Source organism: Brachyistius frenatus, unplaced genomic scaffold (assembly GCF_029030835.1).
Source record: "Brachyistius frenatus isolate BFR_SWC_R1_liver_20210118 unplaced genomic scaffold, ASM2903083v1 Contig_299, whole genome shotgun sequence".
NCBI classification, from domain to species: domain Eukaryota; kingdom Metazoa; phylum Chordata; class Actinopteri; family Embiotocidae; genus Brachyistius; species Brachyistius frenatus.
Genome location: NW_027210898.1, coordinates 227292 through 239948, shown reverse-complemented (window position 1 = coordinate 239948; position 12657 = coordinate 227292). Strand labels below are relative to the sequence as shown.

Genomic DNA, 12657 nt, shown 5'->3' with positions numbered 1-12657 from the left:
TGTTCACTTCCTGTTTCCAACCACCAGTCAGGAAACAAGGAAAGGGAACGCGCAGCAGACATAGCTTCATCTCCAGCTGAGGCTCAAATCTGCCCCCCCACAACCACTTAACCAGCCTCACCCTGCAACACTGTGGATGTGTAAAGTATCACTGTGGAATAGAACCGAATAGAACCGAATAGAATTAAAGCAAAGGGAAGAAAACCTAATAGGCTTTAACAGTAAACCATGATATATAACAATATGATGTAATACTGCATATTACTGCTCTACATTGTACTTTATCAGGATACTGCACTGCATTATGCAGTACTAGGTTGTATTTGATGATATAATACTGCATACTAGCATGTAGCTGCAGACTGGAGAGAAATGTGGAGTCTCCTGGTCTGAAAAGGGAAATCAATGCAGAAGTGTAATACCACTGAGGGCCACTAGGGGAGGGCTTAAAAAAAAAAAAAAAAAAAAACCATCGCCAACAGACTGTCATTCATAAGGTTTCTGGTTTAGGTGGGCGGGGCATAGTGTCCTTTAGCTTCTCATACATCGGTATGCTGTAACATTGTTTCACGACAGCATGTGTAATACACCTTCCGTCCACTAGAGGACAGGGTCGGCGACACCTTTTGACCAGGGTGGAAAAAGGAGGTCATGTGACCAATAACAAAGAGTGATGGAGTCATGGTGGACAGGCGGCAGGGTTGGTTGTTGGGAAGGCTGTTAAATTACTACATCATGTTAACGAATTGATATTACATAAAATTACTTATTCTAATCCAAACCATGATTGTTTCCCAACAACGTGGTTTTTACTGTCTGAACCGGAGGCTCAGCACTGACACTGCTCAGTGCCCTCTGGTGGACGGACTATATAATATATATCATAAATAAATATAATATCTTATTCTTATAATATACTATTCACTGTACTTTACATGCCCTCCATTCATATACTACAGTATTATATAATATTCTGTACAGTATTATATCACATTATAAAACATTAATTATTGTACAGCAGTGAACAGTTTCTCTGAAGCTGGAAAACATCCAACAAACTGATGACGTCACTCTGATTGCTTCTTTTATCCCGCTGGAGGCTCAAACTGTGACGGCACGAGGAACCTGCAGCGTCACCAGCTCCGTCCGGCCCTCTGATTGGGCAGACCGCTGCGTCATCACACACACACACACACACACACACACACACACACACACACACACACACACACACACACACACACACACACACCTGTGAGCGGCCGTCTCAGCCTCAGTCCTCCTCAGTCTCCTCAGCTGTCCGTCCGCATGTTTCAGCCTCTCACTCCTCGCAGGATTTTTGTGTTTCAGAACGGCAGCGCGGCAAAACGACGCCTCACGCGGTGCAGCCTGACGCAGCGCGCAGCGTCACAGCGAAGAATCACTCAGTGAGTTTCATCTACAATCTGAGAGTTGATGAACGTGCGTGCAGGTAGTTTGGTGTTTAATCCGCGAGGAGTTGATCGGAGGGTTTTGAACGGAGCGGAACATTTCATTAAAAGTGTCTTAAAACTTTTAGGAAACGAGAGGTAGTTTATTACAGGACGCAGCTTTCATATTAACATATACTTAAATATTTATAGAAAACAAAACTATTTTAATCGAATATTCATTTTCTGCCACAATGTGTCCTTATACCTGTATGTTTCCTATTTGTATTATTATTCATCAGGTCAAATATTTATCATAGCCTGGTGATGTTAGCTGCAATATTTAACATTTTTCTTATTGTTTGAAGAATGTTTTCTTTCTAATGATATGACTTTAAATTTGCGCATTAATTCTCTCAGTCAGACATTACATGGCCAAAAGTATGTGGACACGCTGGTCTGAAGTTGAGACTCTAAATGCTTCAAAGAAGGAAAATCTTAAAGACGAATTTCAACAGTTTAACAATGAAATCCCACAAGAAAACAAATAGATAATAAGATAAGATAACCACCATGACATCACTGAGGTTTTTAGAGAGCGCCCTCCAACTCATTGTGTGAAACAGCTGGACTAACCATTTAATGCCACAGTGTTAGATACAGTTAGAACTTCTGTCAGACTTTCTAGGATGAGTTTTACTGAATTAAAAATATTCTGCCAAAGAAATGTGTGATAGAAATAAAAAATAGAAAGAAGCTAACTACAAAGCTGAAGTCATGTCTGCAGAGGACAGTGTTCCTGTAGTTCCTGTCTCTGCCTGTAGAGGACAGTGTTCCTGTAGTTCCCGTCTCTGCCTGTAGAGGACAGTGTTCCTGTAGTTCCCGTCTCTGCCTGTAGAGGACAGTGTTCCTGTAGTTCCCGTCTCTGCCCGTAGAGGACAGTGTTTCTGGAGTTCCCGTCTCTGCCCGTAGAGGACAGTGTTCCTGTAGTTCCCGTCTCTGCCTGTAGAGGACAGTGTTCCTGTAGTTCCCGTCTCTGCCCGTAGAGGACAGTGTTTCTGGAGTTCCCGTCTCTGCCCGTAGAGGACAGTGTTCCTGTAGTTCCCGTCTCTGCCCGTAGAGGACAGTGTTCCTGTAGTTCCCGTCTCTGCCCGTAGAGGACAGTGTTCCTGTAGTTCCCGTCTCTGCCCGTAGAGGACAGTGTTCCTGTAGTTCCCGTCTCTGCCCGTAGAGGACAGTGTTCCTGTAGTTCCCGTCTCTGCCCGTAGAGGACAGTGTTCCTGTAGTTCCCGTCTCTGCCCGTAGAGGACAGTGTTTCTGGAGTTCCCGTCTCTGCCTGTAGAGGACAGTGTTCCTGTAGTTCCCGTCTCTGCCTGTAGAGGACAGTGTTCCTGTAGTTCCCGTCTCTGCCTGTAGAGGACAGTGTTCCTGTAGTTCCCGTCTCTGCCCGTAGAGGACAGTGTTCCTGTAGTTCCCGTCTCTGCCCGTAGAGGACAGTGTTCCTGGAGTTCCTGTCTGCCTGTAGAGGACAGTGTTCCTGTAGTTCTTGTCTGCCTGTAGAGGACAGTGTTCCTGTAGTTCTTGTCTGCCTGTAGAGGACAGTGTTCCTGTAGTTCCTGTCTGCCTGTAGAGGACAGTGTTTCTGGAGTAAAATGTAAGTGAGTGTTGATCATCACCATATCAACACACAGCCAGCTGGCACTGCACACACACACACACACACACACACACACACACACACACACACACACACACACACACACACACACACACACACACACACACACACACACACACACACACACACACACACACACACACACACACACACACACGCATGTTTGTGCTCCCATCTTTGTGGGGACCCTCATTGTGTCCTACATCTCCAGGACTCTAATCCTGATTCGGACCTGAACTCTGAAACCCGTCTGAACCGGCGGTCCTTTGAGGACCTGCCAACATGTCCTCACACACACATACACACACACACACACACTGCCCCCCCTCCTCCCCCTTCATTCAGCTCTCCGTCTCTGTAGGGATCCCCTCCTTTTCATCATCATCATCATCATCACCTCCTGCTCCAGGACTTGGCCCTTGGCCCCGACAGTGTTGACGTTTCTATGGAAACCCTGGCCTCCATTTGGGCCCTTGACCCCCGAGACCTCAGAGAGAAGCGCCACGAGCCGGCACCTGCGTGGGGTGAGTCCATCTAACAAGAATAGGTGTAAAGGTTTTGGTTTTGGACGCCGCAGGGCGGACTGTCCTCCGTCCAATCAGAGTGTGGCTTCACTCTGCTGACTGTGAGACTCCTGATGGAGGAAGCTCTTCTATAAACGCCACCTTCAGCAGAGTGGGACTCATTCATCAAACAGAAGAGTCCACTGGAGCTATCCGGCCCGACCCGATGGAACCATCTGGGTTATATTGAGATTCATCTTTTCATTTCCTGCGTGTCTCCTCGCTCACACGCTTCCATTCATCACGCTGATCCCTGCTGCTCTGAAAGCTGTCAGACCACAGCTGCAGTTCCTCCAACGGCCTCCAGGTGCTGCTGATGTCACACTGTAATGTTTCCATAACAACCAGTGGTTCCTTCAGTCTGAGTCATCAATACCTCCAAATTAAACTTAATCTGACATTAAAGCAGCAGATAAATAAATAATAATAAGATCTGTTAAAAACTGATCAGGAAAGAAACTGTTTAAGACTTTAAGGTTGAAATTAATTTGACTTATTTCACATGAGGATCATGTTTATGACATCATAATATCTAATAATTGTCACTTTAATGACTCCATGTCCTGCCTGACTTTTATAAACCTCATTGTTTCATTTGATGCCAAAGTTGATTAAATTATTTTTTAAAAATTCACTATTTAGAAAATAGTGTTTTCTTCTTTAATGGTGTCATCACCCATCAGATTTATCAGACGGCCCTTCAGAGGGGCCGGAGCCTCGGTTCTGGAACCGCCACACGTTAACCTGCAGTCCTGCTACATGGGTTTACTGGTACTTTTACTTTGAAGGACCTGAGTACTTCCTCTTTAAAGTCTGATTTACAATAACATGGAGGGCTGTGTGTGTTTCTGTCTGTCAGAGTCTCAGTGTTTCTTTGGCGCGTCGCCCCCTGCTGGTCTGACGTGCACCGAGCAGCTCTCCTCGAACCTCCAGAGGAACAAACAGGTAAGGACAACTTCTTCTCTTGATTTTACTGCAGCAACAATAACTGGTTACAAACAGACCAAGTTTAGACGATACTGTATGATACTCTTTGTGTTTAGACAATATTCAGTTATTTTAATCTGAAAAAAAAAAAAAAAAAACACGGCAGTGCAGGACATTATCTGTAAACATATTAAATATATTTAAAATTTCTTTGGTGCAAAACAGAATCTATGGTTTGAACGTCAGACGACAACATTTGGGCAGCACAGCGGTGCAGTGGTTAGCATTGTCGCCTCACAGCAAAAAGGTTCTGGGTTCAAATCCGGGCCTTCCTGTGTGAGTCTGCAGGTTCTCCGTGTGCCTGCATGGGTTCTCTCGGTTCTCTAGCTTCCTCCCATCATCCAGAAACATGAACCTCAGGTTAACTGGTGGTTCTACAAATGTCCCTGAGGTGTAAAGGAGAGTGTAAATGGTCTTTGTTTCCGTCTGTCTCTATGTCCTATGATGGACTGGTGATCTGTCCAGGTGAACCCCACCTTCGCCCAAAGTGAGCTGGGATAGGCTCCGCCCCCCGTGACCCTGCTCAGGATAAAGCGGGTGTAGATAATGGATGGATGGATGACAACATTTCTCCCAAACTTACATAAAGATGGACGACATGAAGTGAAGCCAGATTCCTTCCTACCGTCTTGTTCTGATGTCATTTACAGCAGAAGCATGTGAAGTAACAACCGGGGGGTGGAGCCGTGGTAGGCAGGGGGCAGGGCATTCGCACCAAGCTGTGAGGACATGTAGCTCGCTAGCGCTGATCATCATAAAAACACTGAGCGTCCCTGACGGTCTGTAAAGATTACAGCTGTGTTATGTTCAGTTCAAGGGGTGTGGCCTCATGGGCGGGGAAGGAGGCAGGACCTCAACGCAGTGTCCCCACCCCCTCATCAATTCAATTCAATTCAACTTTATTTATATTGCGCCAAATCACAACAGAGGTTATATCATGGCACTTAACACATTAAAGTCCTTAAAGCAAGACTTTACAATATTATACAGAGAAACCAGCAATTCAACAATTCAACAATTCCCACATAAGCTAGGAGGGAAGCTCAAGGTACAAATGACGTCACCAGAACAAGATGGCAGCTGACGTTTCTGATATATTTTGGCTCACTTTGGTTCAGTGGGAGGAGGAGGTACGGGGCCAGTTCTGCTCCAGGCTGCGGTCCGGTCCGGTACTGAACTTGTTTTAAATGCTTGCAGCTGCAGGACACTCTGCTGCAGAGGGAGGAGGAGCTCGCCAGGCTGCAGGAGGAGAACAACAAACTCCGGGAGTTCCTCACCTCCTCCTTTGTGAGGAGCCTGGAGCAGAAGGCCAAGGTGAGTGCAGAACCATTCAGAACCACTGCTGTACTGGACCTTTATTGCACTGGGGCGCTCTGGTCTAATCCAGAAGTCGATGAGATCTTCACTGGTTCCTAAACATCCACAGGAAGTATCGTAGTTATTCTTCTTATTTTCTATCTGATGAATGGATTTAGTGACTTTTCAAATGAAGATTTTACAGACAAACAGCTGCTGAGGCTCCGCCCCGTCTGGGTTGATGAAGTTAAAAAAAAAAATCCTCAGATGGTTCTAATAACAGCAGTCGATATCAGAAACCTTTTATTCCCCAACATTGTCCCGAAAAACCTGTTCGGTCAGACTCGTCCGTCCACACCGATAGAAGCAGACGATCCGACTGAAGGTCTGACTGGAGGTCTGAAGGTCCGACTGTTCGTCTGAAAGCCTGCCTAAAGGTCCGACTGTTTGTCTGGACCTTCCGACTGAAGGTCCGACTGAAGGTCCGGCTGAAGGTCCAATTGAATGTCCAACTGAAGGTCCAACTGTCTGACTGAAGGTCCTACTGTTTGTCTGAAGGTCCGACTATTTGTCTGAAGGTCCAACTGAAGGTTTGACTGAAAGTCCAACTGTGTTAATGAAGTTCCTACTGTTTGTCTGAAGGTCCGACTGTTTATCTGAAGGTCCAACTGAAGGTCCGACTGAAGGTCCGGCTAAAGGTCCGACTGAAGGTCCAACTGAAGGTTCAACTGAAGGTCCAACTGTCTGACTGAAGGTCCTATTGTTTGTCTGAAGGCCTGACTGAAGGTCCAACTGTCTTACTGAAGGTCCTACTGTTTGTCTGAAGGTCCGACTGGAGGTCCGACTATTTGTCTGAAGGTCTGACTGAAGGTCTGACTAAAGGTCTGACTGAAGGTCCGACTGTTCGTCTGAAGGTCCGACTGAAGGTCCGACTGTTCGTCTGAAGGTCCGACTGAACGTCCGACTGTTCGTCTGAAGGTCCGACTGTTCGTTTGAAGGTCTGACTAAAGGTCCGACTGTTCATCTGAAGGTCCGACTAAAGGTCCGACTGTTTGTCTGATGGTCCGACTGTTCATTTGAAGGTCCGACTGAAGGTCTGACTGTTTGTCTGAAGGTCCACCTGAAGGCCAGAATATTTAACTGAAGGTCCTACTGTTTGTCTGAAGGTCCACTCGAAGGTCTGAATATCTGACTGAAGGTCCAACTGTGTGACTGAAGGTCCGACTGTTTGTTGGAAGGTCCACCTGAAGGTCCAACTGTTTGTCTGAAGGTCTGACTGTTTGTCTGAAGGTCCGCCTAAAGGTCCGCCTGAAGGTCCACCTGAAGGTCCACCTGAAGGTCCACCTGAAGGTCCTACTTTTTGACTGAAGGTCCGACTGTTTGTCTGAAGGTCCAACTGAAGGTCCGCCTGAAGGTCCGCCTGAAGGTCCTACTTTTTGTCTGAAGGTCCAACTGTTTGTCTGAAGGTCTGACTGAAGGTCTGACTATTTGTCTGAAGGTTCGACTAAAGGTCCGCCTGAAGGTCCGAATGTTTGTCTGACGGTCTAACTGAAGGTCTGACTGAAGGTCTGACTGTTTGTCTGAAGGTCCAACTGTTTGTCTGAAGGTCTGACTGAAGGTCTGACTGTTTGTCTTAAGGTCCAACTGTTTGTCTGAAGGTCCGACTGAAGGTCTGACTGTTTGTCTGAAGGTTCGACTAAAGGTCTGACTGAAGGTCCAACTGTTTGTCTGAAGGTCTGACTGAAGGTCTGACTGTTTGTCTGAAGGTTCGACTAAAGGTCCGCCTGAAGGTCCGACTGTTTGTCTGAAGGTCTGACTGAAGGTCCAACTGAAGGTCTGACTGTTTGTCTGAAGGTCCGCCTAAATGTCCGCCTGAAGGTCCACCTGAAGGTCCACCTGAAGGTCCACCTGAAGGTCCGCCTGAAGGTCCTACTTTTTGACTGAAGGTCCGACTGTTTGTCTGAAGGTCCGCCTGAAGGTCCTACTTTTTGTCTGAAGTTCCAACTGTTTGTCTGAGGGTCTGACTGAAGGTCTAACTGTTTGTCTGACGGTTTGACTAAAGTTACGACTGAAGGTCCGACTGAAGGTCCAACTGTCTGTCTGAAGGTCCTACTTTTTATCTGATTGTCCGACTGTGTGTCTGAAGGTCCGACTGTTTGTCTGAAGGTCCGACTGTTTGTCTGAAGGTCCAACTGTTTGTCTGAAGGTCCGACTGAAGGTCCAACTGTTTTTCTGACAGTCCAACTATGTGACTGAAGGTCCGACTGTTTGTCTGAAGGTCCGACTGAAAGTCCGACTGTTCATCTGAAGGTCCGACTGAAGATCCGACTGTTTGTCTGAAAATCTGCCTTAAGGTCCGTTTGTTTGTCTGAAGGTCCAACTGTCCGACTGAAGGTCCGACTGAAGTTCCGACTGAAGGTCCGACTGAAGGTCAGACTGAAGGTCCGACTGTTTGTCTGAAGGTCCAACTGTTTGTCTGAAGGTCCGACTGTCTGACTGAAGGACCGACTGTTCGTCTGAAGATACACCTGAAGGTCCGACTGAAGGTCAGACTGAAGTTCCGACTGAAATTCCAACTGAAAGTCCGACTGAAGGTCCGCCTGAAGTTCTGACTGAAGGTGTGACTGAAGGTCCCCCTGAAGGTCCTACTGTTTGTCTGAAGGTCTGACTGAAGGTCCGACTGTTTGTCTGAAGGTTCGACTAAAGGTCCGACTGTTTGTGTGAAGGTCCGACTGAAGGTCCGACTGAAGGTCCGACTGTTTGTCTGAAGGTCCGACTGAAAGTCCGACTGTTCATCTGAAGGTCCGATTGTTTGTCTGAAGGCCCAACTGTCTGACTGAAGGGCTGACTGAAGTTCCGACTGAAGGTCCGACTGAAGGTCCGACTGAAGGTCCGACTGAAGGTCCGACCTGCGTCTCATTCTGTCCTCATTTCTCCTCACAGAAACTTTTCACCGACGGGAGGAGGAGTCTGAAGAGAGACCAGACGTACCTCCACCACGAACCCGGCATTCAGCAGGTCAGCAAGAGAGTCTGCCGGAACCTCACCGGCGAGTTCTGCTGCGAGTCCTCTGAGACAGCGGCCCGCTCAGAGACAAATCTGGACCTCTGGATTCTACGGACGCTGGGACTGAAGGACCGGGACACCATCGATACGTCCACTGAGTCTTCAGTAGACTGTCTTGGAGGGTTTGTCCACGATGCTGCCATCCCCTCGTCCTCATCCCCCAAATACTCTCCTCTCTCCTCTCTCGGCCCGCCGGTCGCCACGTCTTCACCGGTCCAAAGGAACCAGAGATCACCTGACTGCAGGTACGGAGCTCAACTAACAAACTGTATTCATCCTGCCAAGTCAGCTCAGGACCATCCGGATCACTTCATTGCCACTGGACCGACCCGACATCACAAAGCTCCCGAAGCAGAGATCAGGTTCAACACCTCGACCTCCTTCCAGTCCGACCGAGCGGAGGTCCGTCTCACTGCCTTCAGTCACGTCCTCTCTCAGGCACACGCAGACCAACATCCATCCTACTGGTCTCCAGTACACGACAGCCGGACACTCTCCCAGGACACGACCCAGTTCAGTCCACCAGCAGAGACACTTTATTTGTCCCCCATGTCGTCCTCAAGTCCAATCACAAACCAAACCAGGACGCCTGTCATCGGCTGCAGCCCGACGAGTCCGCCGGCAGCACCTCAGCCTCCCGCCGCGCCGTGGACACCTCGCAGCCAAATGGACCTGGCGTTCAGTATGTCCCTTAGTCCGTCCAGCAGTGTCAAGACTCACAGCTTCCCCCAGGGACAGGCCTTCGTCAGGAAGGACATGGAGGGCCGCTGGAACTTCACCTGGGTGCCCAGACAAGGACCGTAGACTGCCGGGGAGCCGGAGGTCAACAGACCAATCAGAGATTAGATGGAAATCAGAGCTCGATCAATAAGTTCAGAGTGTTCCTGAACGCAGCATGGTGGTGCACATGAAGGATCAACATCCTTCATGAGTTCCACACGTCAACATGACCACTGGTACATATTCCTGAGCCCACGCAGTGATTTCCACCACAGAATCATGTCTGTTTTTAAAAGCAGAAGATCACATCCATCCAACGTTGGTTTTCAGTCTGGTCCCTTTCATCAGTCCTTTGAGGAACACAAAATCTTCAACACGAAGCTCCGCCCCTGTTGAAACGTGATGTCATCAGAACACGTTGCCGGCTCGTCGCTTCATCGCCGTAGACTTTTGGAACATTTCGAGGGTCTCTAATGACCGTTTACACAGTTCATGTTTCTGCTCCAGTTTCAGGTCCAAGGTGACATCACACATGTTCATGTAGCAGCGATCACGTTAACGTTGATCAATAACTCCTGATGAAGGTTATTGATCCTCCTGTAAATGGAGCTTTCTGATTGACCTTTGTACTTCTGATCATTTTCCTTTTATGATCCTTCAGTGAGGATCTCATTTATTTTCTTCTCTCAACTCAAACCAATGATGGAGCGTTTTACATTAGTCGTGAATTATCTCCAGCTTACTGAGTGTAACATTAGAAATAAACAGAACCTCTTGAACCGGTGTCAGTCTGTGAAGCTGCCACATCAAAACATCGACAAGGTTTGTGTCCCGATGAGCCAAATAACGTGATTATCTGGAGACGAGATCTGAGGCATGAAGACGTTGTCAAGATGAGGACTGGGTCGTTGTGGTCAGACGGCTGGTCCGTGGACCGAGGAGGGACCGACCGTGAACCATTTTCAGGACCGTAAACCTCAGGGACCTCCAGACGTTGGTCAAGTCCATCAAACAGGATCCAATAGAACTGAACAGAACCGATAACACATCCGACTGTCAGCAGGTGTTTATGACCGTTAGAGGAACTAAAACTTGACTGTTAATATTAGATGACGGACAGGAAGTCAGAGGTCAGAGGTCTGCTGTAATTTTAATGACGTCACTGCTGCTGTTTTTAAAACTGCCTTCACACCATGAGAAAAAGATTCCAGCGACCGAGCGACAAACTAACGTCTGAATGTTAACGGTCCGTAGGTAGCGTGGAATTCATGTTTATTCATGTTTATTCATATTTATTCATGAGAACTTTACGCAGGAAAGAATGAATAAAACAATAAATCACGTTCAGACATGCAAGGAAAGCAGTTTCGAATGAATTCTGATTTCCTTTTTGACTACAAAGTAGGTCTGGCAGCTATAAAAACTTTAACAAAATCTGTCCACAGAGAAATACTCACAGCTCGTACTCAGCAACTGAGTTTGTGATGTCACAAACTCACGATGATGTCATATGTCTTCTCCAACCTTTTATGTGGAAGAAAGCTAGCAAGCTCCAAAACTGAAGAACAGCTGTGATTGGTCTGGACGTTTGTCACTCAGAAAACAGTCAGCCAATCAGAAGAGAGGGTCAAAAGTTCAGGGAGGTCAGATGATGAGGAAATTATTCTTTTCAAATGTGTACTCAATAAAAATAAAATAAAATCACATTTTCTACTGTTTGTTCTATAAAAACATGAAAACAATGAGTGCCTCCTGTGAAAAAGTGTGTTTATACATTTAATTAACATGAAATGTTTTTTATATTAATGTGTGAAAATGTTGTTTTACAATGTGATTTAACGTAAAACGTCTCACTCCTTCAGATTAAATGTTGACATGTGACATCTTGCTTCATTTCTCACGGCTGGACCGTAACCCGGGATCGATGCATTCATTCTGTATTTATGATTGTTTTCGGGCTCCGCCTCCTGCTGGTTGATTATGAAACTATTGGAGCAGCTTTAACCAATCAGAACTGACCACAGTATTGCATATGTGTGAGACATAACCAACCATCAACCAGCAGTGATGTCATCGTTGGTTTGTGAACGTTATGAATCCTCCAGTTCAGATTCTGTCCGTCACCATCTTTGATAGTTCGGAACGGTTTGGAGCAGGAAGTGACCATATTTGGACGAGCTGGGGGAGGAGCCAGAGGTGGATCTGACCGATCTGATCGGAAACCTGACGATACTACGTCCCGCCCACCGATAGCTGTAACCTGACTGCACCACAGGCCTGTCAATCAAACAGACACGCCCCCAAAACCAGGTCTTCTTGAATCTTCTTTTCTAATGAATGAGGGATTATTTTCAGATGGACCTCCAGAAAACTAAGAAGAAGGAGTGACTTTAGCTTCTCCGTATCTTTCCGTGTCTCCATGTGTCTCCGTTTCTCCGAGTGTCTCCGTGTGTCTTCGTGTCTCTGAGTGTCTCCGTGTTTTTGAGTGTCTCTGTGTCTCTGTGTGTCTCCGTGTTTCTCTATGTCTCTGAGTGTCCATGTGTTTCTATGTCTCTGTGTGTCTCCGTGTGTCCCCATGTCTCCGTGTCTCTGTGTCTCCGTATCTCCATGTGTCTCCGTGTGTCTCTGAGTGTCTCTGTGTCTCCGTGTCTCTGTGTGTCCATGTGTCTCTATGTCTCTGTGTGTCTCCGTGTGTCCCCGTGTCTCTGTGTCCTGATGTCCTCCTCAGACTCAGAGGTAGTTTCGTGTCTCCGTCTTCAGTTACCAGTGAAACCAGTCTGACCATCCTCCTCTTCCTCAGGAACAAAAGCTCCGTGGTGACGCCCCCCCACATCCTCCTCCACTCAGATCCGCCCCCTGCGGGTAACAACGGTGGGAGTTACTCTCTCCCTGGGGGTTCTCAACACGGGGTCCCGGCCCTGCCCCGGGTCCCCTGAGA

The 12657-nt window shown here is 47.3% G+C and overlaps 1 protein-coding gene across 1 annotated transcript; it reads left to right on the top strand.

Moving 5' to 3' along the window:
• Positions 1–1325: 1325 nt before the first annotated feature.
• Positions 1326–11499, top strand: gmnc (geminin coiled-coil domain containing). The gene is made up of 5 exons (XM_069722666.1): positions 1326–1427; positions 3449–3611; positions 4510–4595; positions 5835–5951; positions 8877–11499. Exons 2-5 carry the CDS (start codon positions 3533–3535, stop codon positions 9801–9803), a joined length of 1209 nt encoding a protein of 402 aa, XP_069578767.1. The 5' UTR covers positions 1326–1427; positions 3449–3532; the 3' UTR covers positions 9804–11499.
• The last annotated feature ends 1158 nt before the right edge of the window (positions 11500–12657 follow it).